Source organism: Phyllostomus hastatus, unplaced genomic scaffold (assembly GCF_019186645.2).
Source record: "Phyllostomus hastatus isolate PE091 unplaced genomic scaffold, TTU_PhHast_1.1 phas_scaffold_345, whole genome shotgun sequence".
In the NCBI taxonomy this organism is placed as follows: Eukaryota; Metazoa; Chordata; class Mammalia; order Chiroptera; family Phyllostomidae; genus Phyllostomus; species Phyllostomus hastatus.
Window position 1 is genome coordinate 11,931,184 of NW_025334024.1, and position 18,931 is coordinate 11,950,114.

Here is an 18,931-nt window from a genome sequence, read left to right on the forward strand (position 1 = left end):
CCAGCGAGGCCCGGGGAAGCCGCTCGAGGCGCGGCGTGCAGCAAGGTGTGTCCGGCCCCGCCCCTGGCCTCGCCCAGCACTCGCCCGGCCTAGCCACGCGCGCTGACGGACGGACTTCCGGACTCCCTCCAGTCCTGCGGGACCCTCGCCGTAGGTCGGAGGCACTTCTCGGGACAAAGGGAGGAAGGCGAGACTCGTAGACGCCCAACCCCTCCGCCGTCCCCGCCTCTGCACGTCCGGCTTGGCGGAGCCCCGCCAACCCCACGCCGAGAAGAGCACTAGCAGCCCCCCGACACAGCCCCGGAGGTCACCGCCTCCAATGAGTCGCCGAAGTTTGGGATCCCACCCTGCGCGGGCACGAGCCCATCCTTCCATCTCCTTCCCCTCTGCCCCCCGGCCCCGCGGAGCTGCCTAGCAGCGCCCCCTCATACCTAGAGGGGCAGTCTCTACTCGTGACTCAGTGTCAGGCAGGGTCACAGCACGAGACAGCGAAGATGCACGAAAACCGGGGCCCAGTGACCCACTCGCGGCTAGAAGTGGGGGAAGGGCGGCCACCGGCGCGCTCGCAGACTGCACATGCGCAGATGTAGGGACTGCTCGCGGTCCCAGGGTCCTCCGAGGAGTGGGCCATCAGGTCTTCGAGACTACATTTCCCATAAGCCTGCGGGGCCATGCTGTAGGGACTCTCAGGAAAGTCTTAGCCTTGCTTAGCGGTTCAGCTGAGCCCTGGCCAAGACATTCCCTTGGCTAAGACTATCCGTTTTCCCCAGATCAGTGTATGATTTCCAATCACTATCTCCTCTCAGTACAAAAACCTGTTTTTAAAATATTACACAGGTAATCTATGATACCTGTATTTAAAACAGACTATACATATAAAGCAAAGGAAAGCAAATACCCATAATCTCACTTTTCAAAGATAACTGTGTTAAATTCACACCCTTAAAATAAAGTTGGCCATAAACATATCATGTGCTGCGACTAGCTTTTCTTTTTCTTTTTCTTTTTTAGAGCAGTTTTGGGTTCACAGTCACATTTGAGAAGGTACAGAGAGTTCACCTATACCACCTGACCCCCCATATGTAGAGCCTCCTCCACTATGAACATCCCCTATTAAAGTGGCACATTTGCTACAATTGAATGTATACTGACACATCACCCAAAGTCTGTAGTCTACATCAGGGTTCACTCCTGGCATGGTACATTCTATGGGTTTTGGCAAATAATGTAATGACATGTGTCCATCACTATAATATAGTACAGAATAGTTTCACTAGCCTAAAAATCCCCTGTGCTCCATCTATTCTTTCCTCCCTCCTTCTCCCTGAGCCCCTGGCAACCACTGATCTGTTTATTTTCTTCACAGTTCTTGCCTTTTCCAGAATATAAAATAGTTGGAATCATACCATATGTAGTCTTTTCAGATTGGTTTCTTTCACTTAGTAATGTGCATTTAAGGCTTCTCCATGTCTTTTTCAGGGCTCATTTCTTTTTAGTACTGAAAAATATCCCACCCTGACTGGTGTGGCTCAGTGGATTGAGTGCTGGCCTGCAAACAAACTGGTTAGATTCCCAGTCAAGGCATATGCCTGGGTTGCTGGCCAGGTCCCCAGTTGGGGGCATGTGAGAGGCAACTGAGCAATGTATCTCTTGCGCACACACACACAAAATCCCATTGTCTGGATGTACTACAGTTTATCCATTCACCTGTCAGACATCTTGGTTACTTTCAAGTTTTGACAGTTATGAATAAAGCTGCTATAAGCATCCAGGTACAGAGTTTTGTGTGGACATGAAATAAGTTACTCATTTTGGTAAATACCAAAATCGTAATTGTTAGATCATACAATAAGAATATGTTTAGTTTTGCTTAAAAAACAAAACAAAACACCAAACTGTCTTCCAAAGTGTCCATACCATTTTGCCTTCCCATCATCAAAGAATGAGTATTCCTGTTTCTTCACATCCTTGTAAACATTTGGTGGTGTCAGTGTTGTGGATTTTGGTCATTCTAATAGGTGTGTAATGGTAGCAACTATCTTTCAATTAAAACAATATACAGCCCTGGCTGGTGTGGTTCAGTGGATTGAGCACTGGCCTGTGAACCAAAAGGTTACCGGTTCAATTCCCAGTCAGGGCACATACTTGGATAGCAGGGCCAGGTCCCCAGTAAGGGATGCATGAGAGGCAAACACACATTGGTGTTTCTCTCCCTCTTTTTCTCCCTCCCTTTCCCTCTCTCTGAAAAGAAATAAATAAAATCTTATTTTTTAAAAAAAGCAATATGTAGTCTCAAAAACGTACTTGTACTCTTCTTCACGGTGCTCCAGCTCTGGGCGGGGAGGCTGGCTTCACCACCCTGGGGTGGGGAGACATGTAAGGAATTGGCATAAGACAGTCACACAAAATGGAGCTGGAGGCACCCTTCTTGTACACAGAGATACTCTTGAGAATAATTCAGATACTCCATTTGGTTTCACACCAGAAAACTAGAAGAGGAGAGAGGCAATCATAAAAAACCATGCAGAAGGTATCCAGAAGGGCATAAAGTGGCAGCTGTGCTTCTAGTCCTGGGTTTATCCAGAAGACAGAATGGATGGCCGCCCGTTTCAGCTATGAGCAAGGTTGCAGAAGTTTTATGAGTACCTCCAATGAGAGTATGTGAAGTAGCAACTTTTTATACAATGTATAATCAATCCAAAGCCAGTTGGAAAGTACCACCTTCAGGTCTGTACCACTAAACCTTGCATGCTTCAAAACGCTGACAGCATCCTGCAGGCCATTCAGAATCATCTTGGAATAAAGGTTGGGGAGACGATACCTGACAAACTTTTCACTCTTATAGAGGTGGCATGTTTAGGGACTGGTGTAAATGCACCAATGGTTCAAATAAATGACAACTACTATGAGGATCTGAAGCCCAAAGATATTGGAGAAATTCTTGAGGAGCTCAAGGCTGATAAAATTACAAAACCTGGGCCAAAGAGTGGATACTTCTCTGGTGAGCCAGCTGAGGGTCTCACCCCTTTGACTGAACCACACTAAGGACCTGGTGTTAATGTGCAATGGCCTTTAGTTTATATTCAATTGTAAATATGTCACTGGTGAAATAAATACAAATCTCTTATGTAAAAAGGGGGTACTTGTACACCAATGTTCATAACGTTATTCACAACAGCCAAAAGGTGGATGGAAACAATCCAAGTGTCCACCAACAGAAGAATGGATAGATGAATGTGATGTATATAACTCAGCCAAAAAAGAATGAAATTCTGATACATATTACAACATGGATGAACCTTGAGAATATGCTAAGTGAAATAAGCAAGACACAAAAGGACAAATATTGTCTGATTCCATGTACAGCAAGTTCATAGAAAGAGAAAGCAGAATAGAGACACCAGGGACTGGAGGGAGGGAGTCATGGGGTGACGAAAAAGTTCTGTCTGGGATGATGATGCAGTTCTGAAAAGAGACAGTGCTGATGGCTATACAGCATTGCTAGTGCATTTAATGCCACTGAACTGCACACTTAAAAATGGTAAATTTCAGGTCATGTGTATTTCACCAGAATTGTCTAACATAATAAATTCGATTGAAGTGATAGTTGCATAATTCTGTAAATTAGTAAAAAATCAAAGTCTCAGCAAGGTGTTTTTGTTATTTATCATTTGTACAGTTTAGGGTTTTTTTGTTGCTTGTTGTTTGATGAAGTAATTCCATACTTCATCAGAAAGGAAAACAGGACACTCAGGACATTTTTTTAAAAAGAGAGACTAATAACTATAAGATATAAAAATGTATTACAAAGCTACAATAATGAAAACTTTTTAGTACTGGCTTTGGGAATAAAGGAAGGAAGGAAGGGAGGGAGGGAGGGAGGGGAAAAAAAAAAAGAAAAGAAAAAAAAAGACTTAGGAGTATGGCCGCTGCCAGATAGCTCGGTTGGTCAGAGAATCGCCCCAAAACACCAAGATTATGGTTTTGATCCCAGGTCAGGGTGCAGACAAGAATCAACCAATGAATGTATAAATAAGTGGAACAACAAATCGATATTTCTCTCTAAAAAAAAATCAATAAGTTTAAAAAAAAAGAAAGCTTTTTAAAAAAAGAACTTAGGAGTATGCATTGATTCAGTGTCTGTTTCCACAGCACTGGTGAAAGGCTGGTGTGTTCCATGACCGCTCCTGGGTAACTGACAACTCAGAGGAAAAAAAGGTTGGATTCCTCAGACTGCACATGAGAACAATTAAGTTAAATTTTACCGTGGAAATGATCAAAATAGTTATAAAGAAATAATAGGGGGATGTTTTTGATATTCTTTGAGGGAGAAGGTATGACACCAAGGACAGAATTCCTAAAGGAAATAACTGACAACATCAACTATAGGGAAAATTAAATTTTGAAAAAAAAATACTATAAACAAAGTTAAAGACAAACTGGGAAAATATATGTGGTACATGTATGCAAGAAAAAGGACAGTCTTAGTTTATTAACTCTTAAAAGTTAATTTAACCCCAATAAGAAAAATAAGCTAAGGTTATAAATAGCCAAGTTAAAAAACAATACATAGAACAATAAATTTATTAAAAATGTTTCTCTTTACTAAAAATTTAAGAAGAGCAATATTACAACATATGTAATATCATTTTGACCTATAAGTTTGGCAATATAATGATACCCAAAGCTGGTACAATTTGGAAGAATATTTTTTATGCAGTCCTGATGGGACTACAATACATAAAATCTTCCTGAAGGCTTCCTTGTATCAAAACTTTAAATTATCATAACCTTTAATCTTGTACAAAGATGCATGTACATAATAGTTTAACATCGCAGCTTATATCTGCCAAACATTGGGGACAATCTAAAAATCTTTTGATAGATGTAAGTAAAACAAATTGTGTGATATGTAAATAGGAGGTGGGGAAAGACAACGAAAATGATAGTGTATATTAACTACATGGAGTAGGTGTATAATACACTCAGAAATAAAAAATGTAGACCACACAAGAGTAGATAAAATGTGACCTCATTTTTGTAAAAATTACGGATATTTTGAAAAGACTCCTGAGATGTACAAAAAATGTTTCAGAAGACCCTGCAAAATTCAAAACTACATTATTTTCTATTAACTTCCCCTAAAGAATAAAGAAAAAGTGTAGAGAATGTTTTTGAAAAAAAAATTGCATATTTTTATTTAAATATTGCTATTCTTTTTTTTTACTTTCCACTAGGTTTCACAGAGTGACTGCTTCTCAGTCAGCTACCCAGCAAAGCCTCCCAAGCCTGTGGTGATAGCCACTCCTGTTCCAACAAGCACCACGCCAATGCTAAGTACGTGCTTGGATGGCGTGGCTACAGGATGTAAAGAGATTTTAACTGTAATAAAAGTAACTGTTGAAAGCAGAGCCAGTGTCTCAAAGCACATAAGTAACAGTGCAGCTTGGTCACAGATTGCCACGATCACCGGCCAGCAGTGACCGCGGAATGCTGTGGATGGCTCGTCAACACACAAGAAAAACATACACAGAGACAACCAGGTTCTGTGGGGAAGTAGGAACGGAATGGCCACTCTCTCTGGTGGGGAGAGCACCCTGTTCCCCCGCCAGAGAGGCTTTTTATTGGTTTCATTTGCATAAGAATTCAGGTAAAGCTTATTACTCACTGCCAAGATAACAATAGATAACAAGGAACTCTGAGGGCCTATTTTGAGTCAGGGTCAAAGAGCTGTAAAACTTTAAGGAACAAACTTACTTCTTCCCTGGGCCCTCATCATTCAACTGGGAGCATTCTAAACAAAGCAGGTTTCACAGGATTTTACATATTCTTTCTTAGGCCTGATCACCCAGGGGGAACCCGCTCTTTTCAGCACAGAGTGGCACCACCCTGTCATTGTTTCAGGCTTAGGTGGAGCAAAGGAACTAAGGCAACCAAGAGATAAGGAGATTTTCTCCCAGACGAGGAGGACTCAGGCTATGTCAAAGCCGAGGGCCGAGGGTCCATCACCCCCTTTTGCTGTAGCCCCCAAAGTCCTTCCTTGGGGGTGTCCCACGTGATCGTGCCTGTCTTAGATCGTTCCCCCCTTGGGGAATCTTACCCATCATTGGCTAACTGACCAAACATTGGGGGCTAGGCTGGGTAAAGTAAAAGGAGCAGAAGCAGTGCTCCTACCAGGAAGATAAGTTTTTGTCTCCTTGCTGGCTTACAGTTCCAAGGTCATTCCCTCAGCCTTAGCCTTGGTGGGGGCTACAGCTTCTGGTACCAGGCAGGGTGGTTCCCAACAACAGATGCTGACAAAACCTTTCTATTTTTGTTTACTTGCTCAAATGGCATTGCCGTGGAGCATAGTCCACATGTTACAACGTGGGACTTCATCAATGAACTTCTGTACTCCGTTACATTAAAATACATGGTCACTTGAAAAATACTGGCTGACTCATGGACATCTTCTAAATGTTGAGACATTTTATTACATAGTATCAAAGAATGACAATACTATCACCATTGATCTCATCAGAAAAGCTTTAAGTATTGGCAAGTAGATTTTGCCAAAATTCTACTTTTCACTTGAAAGTTCCTTTTATCATTGGGCGGACAAATATAATCAGCTGTTTTCCTGGAAGTGACAACTCACTTCATTCATTTTTGAGAAAACGTCTGCCCAATGTTCATCCTTCATTTGACTGTCGGCCATTCGAGTAAAAATGGGGTTCCACGAGAAAAGGAGTCAATTCAGCTCTCGACTCAAACACGTGACTTTCCTGGAGTCGACCTTCACGTATCTGTGTGTGGCCCAAGTGCTCTGTGCACCCTCTTCATTTCATCAGATAAAATATTAAAAAGACACACACTCAAAGGTTGAGACTTAATACAATGAATAATTCTTACTGCTCCATTAAGATCATTCTTAAACAAAAGAAACACTTCTTTTCTGCAGGTGCACGCGAGTACAGAACGCAGTGACTGCTAGGTCAGCTTGGCGCCGCTGTCTGGGATGCTGCTGTGGCACCGGCAGGCTCCCCCGCCAACTGCTCTGGCACCATTCACGCAAATGTCCAGTCAATGAAATAGGAAAGTCATGTCTAGGCATTATCATTACTAAATAATATTGACCTCTGGGATCCCCTGCAAGCGTCTTGGAGAACCCAGAGGTCTTCAGATCACACTTGAAGCACAATCATAAACATTACACATTTCTTCAAATTTTTAAAACTCAAGATCCAAATGAACCCACATTCTGGGATTGATGTCTTTTAATACAAGGCATCCCCCTGCATCTTTCTTTCTTTTTTTTTTTTTTTTTTTGCCATTTATAGACTGAAAACATTGGGTTATTTATTCTGAAGAATTTCCAGGCAGTTTGAACTTTCCTGATAATATTTATTTTTTAAGATTTTATTTATTTATTTTATAGAGGGGGTGGGAGGGAGAAAGAGAGGGAGAGAAACATCAGTGTGTGGTTGTCTCTCATGCAGCCCCCATCCTGGGGACCTGGCCTGCAACCCAGGCATGTGCCCTGACTGGAAACAGAACCGGCGACCCTTTGGTTTTCAGGCTGGAGCTCAATCCACTGAGCCACACCAGCCAGGGCAGATTTTCCTGATAATCTTAAATTTTAATTGTGAATTTCCCTGTTTCTTCATCTAGACTCTGATCTTGAGCAGGTCAATAGTTAAGAAGTTTGGCCAAATGTTAGCAGTGATTCTCCACTCCTTGCCAGGTCTTAAAATGAGTGGTGGGTTCCGGTTTCTCCCCCCACCCTCTTCATTTCATACTCTTCTTAAATTTTGTTCATTTTTATTTATTGATTCTAGAGAGACAGAGGAATGGGGTGGGGGGAGAGAGAGAGAGAGAGAGGGAAATATCAGTTTGTTGTTCCACTTATTTATGCATTCATTAGTTGATTCTTATATGTGCCCTGATCAGGGATTGAACCCACAACCTTGGCATATCAAGGTGGTACTCTAACCAACTGAGCTACTGACCAGGGCTATTTCCTCCTCTTTTATTTAGCATTCCTGCAATCAAGATTTGTCAAGCATTCTCTGCGTGGCAGGCACTGTGCTAGGGTGCAGCTGTGAGCACTTTGTGAGCACACATTCTAATTGGGAGGACAGGCAATAAGCACTATGTCAAATCTACAGCATGTCAAGTGACATCCACCGCTAAGGAGTTCATATCAAGGGTGCTGGCAGTGAGGATGTGTCGGTGGAGGCACAGTTTTCAATAGAGCGGATAGAGAAGTCTTTACTGAGCAGGTACGGTTCCAGCCAAGACTCCTTCCTTAATCAGACATTAGGATCCCTACTCAGATCCCTACTGGCAGATGTTCCTTTTCTTGGATTATTTCCAAAGTCAGATAACACCACTCCCTCTACTCACCAGTTCCTCCCAGCAGTTGACCAGCCTCCCTCTACTGTCCCTGAGATGGTGGGGAAGCATGGTACCTAATGACGGCTTTCCCCTCCTCATCTGGGGCTCTAGTAAGTGGCCTCCAATCTATTTTTCTCATGGCAAAATTACAAAGTAGGAAGCCTGCAAAGATTCTCCTGATGTGGAGAAAAGTGAATATCTCATGTTCTCTTTTCCCTTATTTTTGTCATAAATTAACTCTGGGGGGAAAACAGCCTTAACCTTGCAAAATTCAGTTATTTTACTGAGCATCTGATAAATCCATCTTTCTCCTTGAAGAACGAAGGATTCTTACATGGCCAATGGCTTAGAAATGTTTCATGCAAGGATCCTTGGAGCATACAAGAACTGTCTGTCTCATGTATCTCTGCCTTCCCTGCACTGTGCTTGGCGTAGGTAAGGAATGAATGAATGAATGAACGACTGGGGCAAGAACAGATGATGCTTGAAACCAGCATCCTCTAGTCTGGTAGTCCTGGCCACCTGAGTGTACCAAGTGCTGCCTGCGCATCCTGCTGCAGTGGGCAGTACCAGCATCGTTCCATTTCTCCGTGCTGCCTACGTGAGTGGGACACGTGGTGCCCCTGCATCGTGGCAGAGTATGTAGCTCTGTCTTCAGTCCCTCTCTGCTGTGGCTCAGGTCTTGGGACTGCAAAGTACTCCAGCCAGTTCCTTGCTCTGGCTGCTCCTTTTGGGGAGACACCTAAAGAATATCCTGCCTATCCCACATTGAGGAAAAAAAAAAGGTCATAGTCATTCTGAATATGTTTAGTACTGGATGTATTGTTTTTATGGAGGGTTTAGAGATAATTTCACACAGGTCAGAAAGACATGGGCATGAATATTATTGGGCAAAGTATTACTACGAAACGAAGCAGATGAATCAAAGCTTCCCATATTTTACGTGTAGATCCAGGGACAGAAAGAATTGGGTTTGTTCATCTAAATACCTGTTTACAAATGGAAAACTGAAGCCTGGAGAGGTCAACAAGTTTTAATTCTGGCAAAGACAATTGGTTTATGGTTTCAAAATGATAATATGACTGTGTCCAAGGGTCCCCAAAACCACGCTCAGGATTAATTATTCTCTACAAGGACTCATAGGACTCGGCAAGCCGTTTTACTCCTGGTTACAGATTACCGCGGTGAAATGACACAGATTAAAATCAGCAACGGAAAGAGGGGCGAAGGTTGTCCTCTCTCAGGGGAGTCAGGCAAACAGGGCTCCACTCTGCCAGCAATGATACGTGACAACATGTGCGAAGTATTGCCGACCAGAAGCTCACAGAGCCTCCAAGGTTGCTCGTGTAAGTGTGTCTCACTGCCCATTGGGCTGATCTCAGTCTCTGAACCCAGCCGAGGTCAGGGTGACACCTTGCGGCCCAAGGCCCCCAGCACAAACTACACTGTTAGCATGGACCATCTGGCTGGCCCTAAGCCTCCAGGCAAAGAAAGACACTTTTATCAGGCAGGATGTTCCAAGGGCTTAAGAGGTTACCTCTCCAAAACTGGGCAAGCTAAACCTTTCTTCATAAGGCACGTGACTTAGCTGGCAGGAATGTCCAAACTTTTGGCATCCTTGGGCCCCACTGGAAGAAGAGTTGTCTTGGAACACACATTAAATACACAAACACTAACGAAAACTGATGAGCAAAAAAAAAAAAAGAAAAGAAAAGTTTTAAGTAAATTTACGATTCTATGTTGGGCTGCATTCATAGCCACGCTGGGCCGCATGTGGCCTTCAGAATCCAGACTTGCTTAGTTAACCCATTTCTGCATAATGACCTGTAATATAATGCTTTTTTTATACCATGGGAAACTGGCTTTGTGTTTTGTTTTGTTTTGTTTTTCTAGAAAAGCAATACTGAAGAGCACTGAGGTGGTATCTGTCTTCTCTCTTGTACAATCATGTCTTTGTGGCTGGCTGTTGGCCACGTTGGCCAACAGCACGAAGGAAGCTTATTCCTGTCTCAGGAGAACTCAGTATCTCAGTGTGATTTAGAGGTCATGATGAAAGAGAAGTGGCCCCAGTGCACAGCCCACCTGTCTCTACACCCCTTGCAACATGACTTTGCAGGTTTTCTTACCAGAAGGTGCAATCTATTTCCCCACCTCTTCAACTGAGGCTGGCTGGGTGACTTTTTTTTGGCCAGAGTCTTAAAATCTTAAAGTATCTCCCTCAATATATTTATTAAATTCAAAGAGAAAAAGAGCAACTTGACAGGGCAGAAACCCCACAGACACCACCTAACCTAAGTGACCCAGGTTAATGTCACAGTAACAAGACCTAGCAGTATCTTACACTGCTGACACGAACCACTGAGAGGGGCACATCGCCTCTTTAGTATTCTTGCCAAAAACATATGACCTCAATCTCATGAGAGAGTGTCAGACAACCCAAATTGAGGAACATTAGACAAAGGAACTGATAGTGCTGCAAACATCAAGGTCAGAAAGACCAGGAAAGACTGGGGAGCTGTCGCAGACTGCAGGAGGCAGAGCCACATGCAGTGGCTGATGTTGGATAAGGTCCTGGACCAAACCAACCAACCAGCCCTCTCCCCCACCGACACAAGAGGATGTCAGTGGAAAATCAGGTGAAATCCAATCTGTAGTTTAATATTGCACCCAATTCTCTAACTGTACCAATTAGTATTTTGCCAGTCCTTATTTTTGATCATTGTACTATGGTTATTTATGATGTCAGTATTAGTGAAAACTAAGTAAAGAGTATATGGGAATACTCTAGTATTTTTGTAACTTTTCTGTACATGTAAAATCATTGCAAAATAAAAAGTTAAAAATAGCAGATACCCATCCTTTATTTGTTATTTATATAAAAAAAGTTTTCCTCTTCTGGCACTGTGGTTGACCAGATGCATCTCTAAGCTGACGCCTTAGCTGCACCTTCCAAAAGCCACTCCTTCTATCTCTGTGAGGTTGGTGGCTCCACATCGTGAGGTGGGTATTAGGGTGGCTATTAACACGGCTGTGAAAGAATTCACAAAGAGAGAAAAATGCAGAGAGCAAAGTTGTATTCACTTTCCAAGGGAGGAAAGGGGCTTGGCACAGAGAAATGCACCAGCTCTGAGGAATTGGGGCCTTGAGCTTTTACTGGATTGTAAAGGATTGGGGGGCATGATTTGCTGTGGTGTGGCTGCTGGGTTGTTAGAGATGTTGCAACACAGGAGGTTTTGGCGGGTTTTGCGTAAGCTGCAGTTTGCTCCAATGTTAGCTTTTGCCTGTGGCTGTGGAGAGTGGTTACTCACGTTCTTTTCTTGCTTTTCCAGTCATGTTCTAGTTCTGGGGACATAAGCTCAAAAGAGTAAAATGGCAATTATGTTTAACAAGGTCATGGGCCTGCTCAGCAGATGGCTCCATGATAGCAAATGGCACTGGCTTTGTCTTTTCAATAGACAACAGAATTCATGACTCCCCTGGTCAGTGGTGAAGACCACTACTACACCTCCTTTGTGGAAAAGTGAGTCACTGCCTGAAGTGATGTTATGTGATATACCGTGTGGGTGGGTCAGACTGGGAGTCTTCAGAAAGAAGGGCTGGCTGGCTGAGGCCATGCAGGCAGGAGAGGCAGACCTAAGCCCCTAGCATGTGTTGTGCTGATTTCAGTCAAGACAAACTGCTCTCCTTCCCAAGTGGAATGTAATCAGCTGGTTCCCAGGGGACGTGACTGGCTGGTCTCCCTGAGGAATGGTACCATGTCAGGGAGGCAGGGCTGTAGTAGGGTAGACCCACAGCAATGGCAGTAGCTAGATCGGCCTTAGTGAGTGGGTGCCCATGCTGGTGGGCACATTATTAGTCTGTATCTCTACTACCATTCTGCCCTTGTTGGGGTGGCTACTGGCAGAGCTTGGCTGCTGACAACTGGCTGATTCTTGCTGTGTACTTCATTTAGTCTCTTGCCTGGTAGGTGTTCTCTGTTGGGTGTTATCATGTATCAGATTGGGTGACAAAGCTCTCACTTGTACCTACTTTTATAGCTCCAACTGCATGCCTCTTCCCGAACCTCTCTGACCCTAATTTTCCAAACTTTCTCCTTATAGGCCCCTGACCAGCCAGCCAAGCCATTCAGCATTGCCCATGGGCCTGTATTCCTTTGTCGAGACACTTTTCTTTCTACAAAAGGGGATGACCAGGTGCATGACCGAGAGCTTTGGCAACTGGGAGGGTTTCAGGGTCGCTCTTAAGTGGAGCTGTAGGGCAGCATTAGTCCATTTTCAGCTTACATGCTCATATTGAACCAATCCAGTCATGAATCAACTTGAACTTTTCCTTCTCTATCAGCCGGTCATAAGAGTTCCCCTATATGGCCACAGGTGTGAACTGAGGGACAAGTGTTGGCCAAGCAATGGGGGGTGACATGGGGGCCTGGGCTGCCTGCTCAGGCAGCTTGCTTTGCCCTCTGGCCCTGCCCGCACCCCATTTTGTCTGTTCCCCTTTCATCCAGGATGGACTGTTTTGGATCAGCCCGTCTCTATGACTTGGCAGGTCTGACAGGATGCAGCTCCCGATGGCCAGCTTTGGCCACGTGGACACTTGAGGTCTCAGGGCCACGGTCACCACCTTAACCAGGACCTAGTAGTAGGCCAGGGGTGATTTTTTACTTATTTTATTGTTTATTTATATATTATTTTATCCTCACCCTGAGGATATATTTTTTAAGAGAGGTGGTAGGGAAGGGAGGGAGGAGAGGAAAGAAAGAGAGCAGGAGAGAGAAACATCAATTAGTTAGTTGCCTGCTCATACACACCCTGACTGGAGATCAAACTTGCAACCTGAGTATGTGCCCTGACTGGGAATCAAACCTGTGACCTTACAATCTACGGAACAACGCTCCAACAACTAAGCCACACCAGCTACGGCCAGGGTCAGTTTTTAAAATAGTGTGTATCTATTTGTATATGCAATCTGGCTGCCAGTGTATATACTGCACTGACCCATATACCACACACACTATGGGTACACACTATGTGTACACACTATGTCATGGCCCTGCTCCAGAACTGTAGGGATCTCCATGGTGGTTCTTTTCGGGTCGGCCACACTCTCTGCCTGGCATCTATTCCCTAACCAGAGATAGATGGCTCTCATATCATTAGCCGCACGAGGCTAATGGCTACCATATTGGGCAACACAGATATAGAAGATTTCCCTGAGCACAGAAAGTTGTATGGGAGAGCGCCACATTGAGATCTAACACTTTGTAAGAAATACAAGATTAGAGAACTATATGAAACACTATCACAGGGATGCAATCATCTGAAAATGGAATGTGGAAAATTCTGCAGAACAAGTGACCCAGTTTTTTTTAACAAATAAATGGAACGGAAAAAAGGGCAAGAAAAAAACTGTTGCAAACTGGAAGAGATTTATGAGGCATTAAATAAATGCATTTTGTGGACTTTCACTGGATTGTGATTTGAACTAACCATCTGTGAAAGGTGTTTTGGGAGACAAGCCAGTTAAGCAACAGGGTGAGAGTGGAAATGTGCGCACGTTCGAACGTGGTTGGGGGGAAGGGCCTACACAGGTATTTGTGCCTGTGTAACTCAGTTTGGAAGGAAAACAAAGACAGGAACAGCTGTATCTCAGTAATGTCAGCAACACGCTCCTTCCAATGTGCTGTGGGAGGACCCTGAGCTTGAAATGCCTTCACCAGCAGAAGCCACGTGGCTCCAGGATGGTCCTCGGCTCTGCCCAGCTGGGAGGGTGGAAATGAGAGATGCCATGGTCTTTTCCTTCCCTTATCTGGTGAACTGCTGCTCACCCTCAGCTCCCCTCTTCCAGGAAGGCTTCCTGGCTTACCTTACTGCCCCACTCCGTCTCACCTCCGCCCTTTCCCTCCTCACAGCCCTGATTTTGCCTGCTCTGTGACGCTGGAGCAGAGACTTGCAGGGTGAGAAAGACAAGCGTGTGTGCCAAGGCCCTGAGCCTGGCGAGAGCTCCAGGTCCATAGGAAGGGAAAAGGAAGCCAGAGCTCTGAGGCTGAGGAGAGTGGCAGGAAGAGGGATCGCGGAGAGGTCAGCAGGAACTAGCAGGTTTCCTTCTGGGCCTTCAAGGCCATGGCAAGGAGTCTGGCTTTGAAGAACCACAGGAAGCCCTGCTATTCTGCTTCCCTTTGTATTAGGCAAGTCTCACCCTCCTTCGGAAGTACTGGTCCTGGCAGACATACCTGACTCAGCAGGTCTGGCAGGGCCACCTTAAGGAGTGCCACCTTAAGCAAGCTCCACCCCGAGCACAGCCAATGAGCTGGTGCAGCTTAAATGCCCACAGCCCTCTAACAGCTGCCCAGCTATGGCCCTTCTGCTCCGGGCTGCAGCAACCTGGGGGCTGTCTCCCTGGAGGGGCTACTGCTCCAGGGTGAGGCAGGTAGGCAGGGGAAGCCCCCTGCAGGGTGGGCCACCCCCATGCCAAGCTCCCACCAGGCTCTGTGGGGCCCCAGCCCCGTGTGACCTTGAGCAGAGGACCAGCGGGTTCACGGTGTGTCAAGTGTGGGTGTGGAGTGAGATGGGCCGGGGTTCCCACAGCTGAGTGGGGCTCTGGGGTGCCAATGAAAGGTTTGTGGGCTGCAGGGGGCCAGACGTACACACACCTTTTGAATAAGTGCCTGGAAGGCAAGGACTTGGGTTCTCGGCCAGGCTGTCCTTGACTGGCTGGCGTCCACTCCCCATCTGCAAAATTGGGAGGAATCCCTAGAAGGGCTCCCCGAAGCCTACAAGCCCCCAGGCGAGGTGGAGTGGGGGTGGGAGCGTGGCAGTCGGTGGGCAATGGAGCCTGCAGACTTTTGCTTCCCGTGCTTGCGTCATCAAGCTGTGTGTGTGCCTGGCTGGCCTCTGGGAAGGGACAGAGACGAGTAACCTTCCGAGGCCCGCAGGCAGGACTGGCTATGTTGTGGGACCCTGTTGACGCCCTTTTTGTAGGGTGAATGTGGTTCGCATCTCCATCCAGGTAGCAGTTTCTCCGAAGGGAGGAAACACGGACCCCCGAGGCCGTGTTGGGGAAGGGGTGTACCCGTAGAGCGGGCCTGCTCCTGGAGGGCCCCTGGCCAGGCCTGGGCCTTGGAGGTGGTCCCAGCCAGCAAGGGCAGAGGAGACCAGAGATGTTGGCAGCCCCTCTCCCCCTCCAGCTCCACCCCTGCCACCTGCTGCAGGGGTGAGCCTGTGGCCCCAGCTGGAAGGTGTTTCTCCCCTGCAGGGCCAACTCAGCGAGGACTTTGTGGAGGCCCTGAAGGCAATTGTGGGGAGCCCCCACGTGTCTACTGCGGCCGCCGTCCGGGAACAGCATGGGCACGATGAGTCGATGCACAGGTGTGGGGCTCCTGCCTCTGCGAGCGAGGGCTCTGGGCTGGCTTCTTCCCCGCCCTTCTGTCTTGGGGTCCTCTGGCGCTCTCCTCCACACCCCGCCCCACGGTGCTGCCCCAGGCCCCGTAACACCTTGCGGGTCCTTGAAATGTGAGCAGGACCAGAGAGTCCTATGCCCCCTAAACTGCTGAGCGTCTGGTTCTAGGTGCCAACCTCCGGATGCCGTGGTGTGGCCCCAGAACGTGGAGCAGGTCAGCCGGCTGGCAGCCCTGTGCTACCGCCAAGGCGTTCCCATCATCCCCTACGGCACCGGCACTGGGCTCGAGGGGGGCGTCTGCGCTGTGCAGGTACGGCGGCCCCTCCCAGGCCGGGCTCTGGCCCAGCACGCGTCACCTCTGTGGTGCTCCCACCTCTGTGGTGCTCCCTCCGCCGCGCACAGCTTGGGTGCCCAGGTCCAATCCCCCTTACCTTACCTGCTTTTCTGAGGCTCTAGTCTGGCCGCTGGGAGGTCAGCCTCAAGGTCGGGGTCCTGGGGACTGTGGTGTGGCAGAAAAACTAGGCCAGCGGGCCCCTTGGCACCCCTCCCGCCAGGGTGGTGTCTGCGTGAACCTGACCCACATGGACCGAATCCTGGCGCTCAATCCAGAAGACTTCTCTGTGGTGGTGGAACCCGGCGTCACGCGCAAAGCACTCAACACCCACCTGCGGGACTGTGGCCTCTGGTTTCCTGTGGGTAGGCTGGGGCTTGAGGCCCTTCCTTGGGGCCCTGAGGGCTCCCTGGAGGGAGGACTCTTTCTGGGGCTTGAGGGGACCCCTCTGTCCCTCGGCGCCAGTCCCAGGCTGCCTTCCGCCCGCCCTCTGCTCCGCAGACCCCGGTGCGGATGCCTCTCTCTGTGGCATGGCGGCCACTGCGGCCTCGGGCACCAACGCCGTGCGCTACGGCACCATCCGGGAGAACGTGCTGAACCTGGAGGTGGTGCTGCCCGGCGGGCGGGTGCTCCACACCGCGGGCCAGGGCCGTCGTTTCCGGTGAGCGCCCTCTGCCTGCTGGGACTGGGGCCCCCTCCCTAGGTGGGCCAGGCTTCTGAAACGGTCACACGCGACAAAGCTGATGGTGCTGGGGTCTGTTCTTGCACGAGGCCGATGTGGGCTGCACCAGGGAACATCTGCCTTGACGGTGGTCTGGGCTGAGGGGCCCTGCTCAGACCTCGGGCCCCACACACAACCTGGCAGGGGCGCGGTGGGGGAGGGGACGGCGCCCCAGCTTCTAGCTCCAGGCTTCTGACCGCAAACCCGCTGTCATGGCCTGGGCACTCACCTACCTTGTGTGTCCCTGGGGGCCCAGGAAGAGCGCAGCTGGCTACCACCTCACCGGGCTGTTCGTGGGCTCGGAAGGAACATTGGGTCTCATCACAGCTGCCACCCTGCGCCTGCACCCAGTCCCCGAGGCCACAGTGGCCGCCACCTGTGCGTTCCCCAGTGTCCAGGCAGCCGTGGACAGCACCGTGAACATCCTCCATGCTGCGGTGCCCGTGGCCCGCATTGGTGAGATGGGAACGGGGCAGTCCAGGTGGGCTCCCCAGAAAAGGCCCCCTTTGAAGACCAGCCCTCACCTCACCTGCCATCTCCTTGGCCCCAGAGTTCCTGGATGAGGTCATGATAGATGCCTGCAACAGGTACAGCAAACTGAACTACCCTGTGGCACCCACACTCTTCCTGGAGTTCCACGGCTCCGAGCAGGCGCTGGCAGAGCAGGTGCAGCAGGCAGGTATATGAGGTACTGTGGGGCAGGGGCACAGGTGCCCACAGCAGGGCCTGGTGTCAACTCCCCTGCCCCCACAGAGAAGATCACTCAGGACAATGGAGCCTCCTGCTTCTCCTGGGCCAAGGAGGCAGAGAAGCGAAGCCAGCTCTGGGCCGCCCGGCACAATGCCTGGTACGCGGGCCTGGCCCTGCGGCCGGGCAGCAAGGTGAGCTGGGCTAGGGGGAGGTAGGGCCCACGGCTGAGCCCATGGACCCTGTGCTCAGCCCCCTGTGCTGGTGTCCGGAGAGCAGGCTGAGGCCCAGAGTGGGCAGGACCGCTCCCACCGAGCTGTTCCTCACTATTTGGAGGAAAGCAGCCATCTGCCAAACCCTGGGGAGGGAGCCTCTGCATTGAGCCAGGTTGTGGGCACAGGGACGGGTGGGAAATGGAGGGGATGGCACTGGCCGGGGTGGGGAGCAAGGACAGAGCTGTGGAAGTCTCTGCTGGCAGCGCCTAGAGAACGTGCCCAGCCATCACCTTGTTGTATAGGGGAAACTGAGACCTAGAGAAGAGCAGACAAATTTATGTGTGAGAGGCCAAGCCCTCTAGGACCTGGCCCCAGGGACCCCTTACCTCTAGGCCGGGGGTGAGGGGAGAACCTCACAGGCCTGCCCTCTCTCCAGGGCTATGCCACTGATGTTTGTGTTCCCATCTCCCGGCTGCCGGAGATCCTGGTGCAGACCAAGGAGGACCTGAAGGCCTCGGGGCTCACAGGTTCTGCCTGCCCACTGCTGGAGTCTGGGAGGAGAGGGTGGAAGGCTGAGCTGGGGACAGCAGCTCTGTTCTCTGGGCCCCCCAGGATGCATTGTGGGACACGTGGGCGACGGTAACTTCCACTGCATCCTGATAGTAGACCCGGAGGACGCTGAGGAGCTCCGCAGGATTAAAGCCTTTGTACAACAGCTGGGCAGGCAAGAGCAAAGCCTGGGCCAGGGAGGTGGGGGCGGGCTGACAGGAGTGGGCGGAACACCCAGCTGATGGTCTCTTCTCCGCTGTTCCCAGGCGGGCCCTGGCACTCCACGGGACGTGCACTGGGGAACACGGCATTGGGCTGGGCAAGCGGCAGATGCTGCAGGACGAGGTAGGCGCTGTGGGCATGGAGACCATGCGGCAGCTCAAGGCCACACTGGACCCTCGAGGCCTCATGAACCCAGGCAAGGTGCTGTGAGGGGCACCCAGCACCTTGCCCACAGGCCCAGAGGCCCATGGAGCAGCCCATTTGGACTCTGTCTTCACACCACAGAACGGCTCTGCCTCGCCTCCTGTCTGCAGGAGACCTCGACCGGAGGAGGGGAAGGAAGCCCGAAGGCCTGGCTCTTCCCTGGCCCCTGGCTGTCCTCGGGAGTCTTTGGTCCATTAAACGGCTCAGGGTCACTCCTGGTGAAGCAGTTTC

The 18,931-nt window shown here is 49.0% G+C and overlaps 2 protein-coding genes and 1 pseudogene across 6 annotated transcripts in view; 2 read left to right on the plus strand and 1 right to left on the minus strand.

Annotated features, from left to right (window-relative positions):
- The window catches only part of ZFP1 (ZFP1 zinc finger protein), a 32,725-nt gene extending 32,168 nt beyond the window's left edge, over positions 1–557 (minus strand). For 2 of the 4 annotated variants that reach the window (XM_045819181.1, XM_045819178.1), the window contains exon 1: positions 432–557. The gene's annotated coding sequence lies outside the window, so the exon portion shown is untranslated. The remainder of the gene's footprint in view (positions 1–431) is intronic. The other 2 variants (XM_045819180.1, XM_045819179.1) reach the window with 1 other exon arrangement.
- Positions 495–3,045, plus strand: LOC123806116 (annotated as a pseudogene).
- Positions 3,046–14,693: 11,648 nt separating this feature from the next.
- Positions 14,694–18,931, plus strand: LDHD (lactate dehydrogenase D). 2 transcript variants are annotated; one of them, XM_045818670.1, is made up of 11 exons: positions 14,694–14,802; positions 15,628–15,740; positions 15,940–16,081; positions 16,326–16,467; positions 16,604–16,763; positions 17,080–17,279; positions 17,374–17,502; positions 17,577–17,704; positions 18,162–18,252; positions 18,338–18,449; positions 18,541–18,931. In XM_045818670.1, exons 1-11 carry the CDS (start codon positions 14,728–14,730, stop codon positions 18,704–18,706), a joined length of 1,458 nt encoding a protein of 485 aa, XP_045674626.1. In that variant the 5' UTR covers positions 14,694–14,727; the 3' UTR covers positions 18,707–18,931. The 2 variants fall into 2 exon arrangements, with proteins under 2 accessions (XP_045674626.1, XP_045674625.1); XM_045818669.1 differs by having other exon boundaries at positions 14,698–14,913.

Bases quoted from the DNA above. Each gene is read 5' to 3' on its own strand.
- LDHD (XM_045818669.1), top strand. From the start codon at position 14,728: ATGGCCCTTCTGCTCCGGGCTGCAGCAACCTGGGGGCTGTCTCCCTGG. The intron at 14,914-15,627 runs GTGTGTCAAGTG...TCTCCCCTGCAG, and splicing joins AGAGGACCAGCGGGTTCACG to GGCCAACTCAGCGAGGACTT. The intron at 18,253-18,337 runs GTTCTGCCTGCC...TGGGCCCCCCAG, and splicing joins GAAGGCCTCGGGGCTCACAG to GATGCATTGTGGGACACGTG.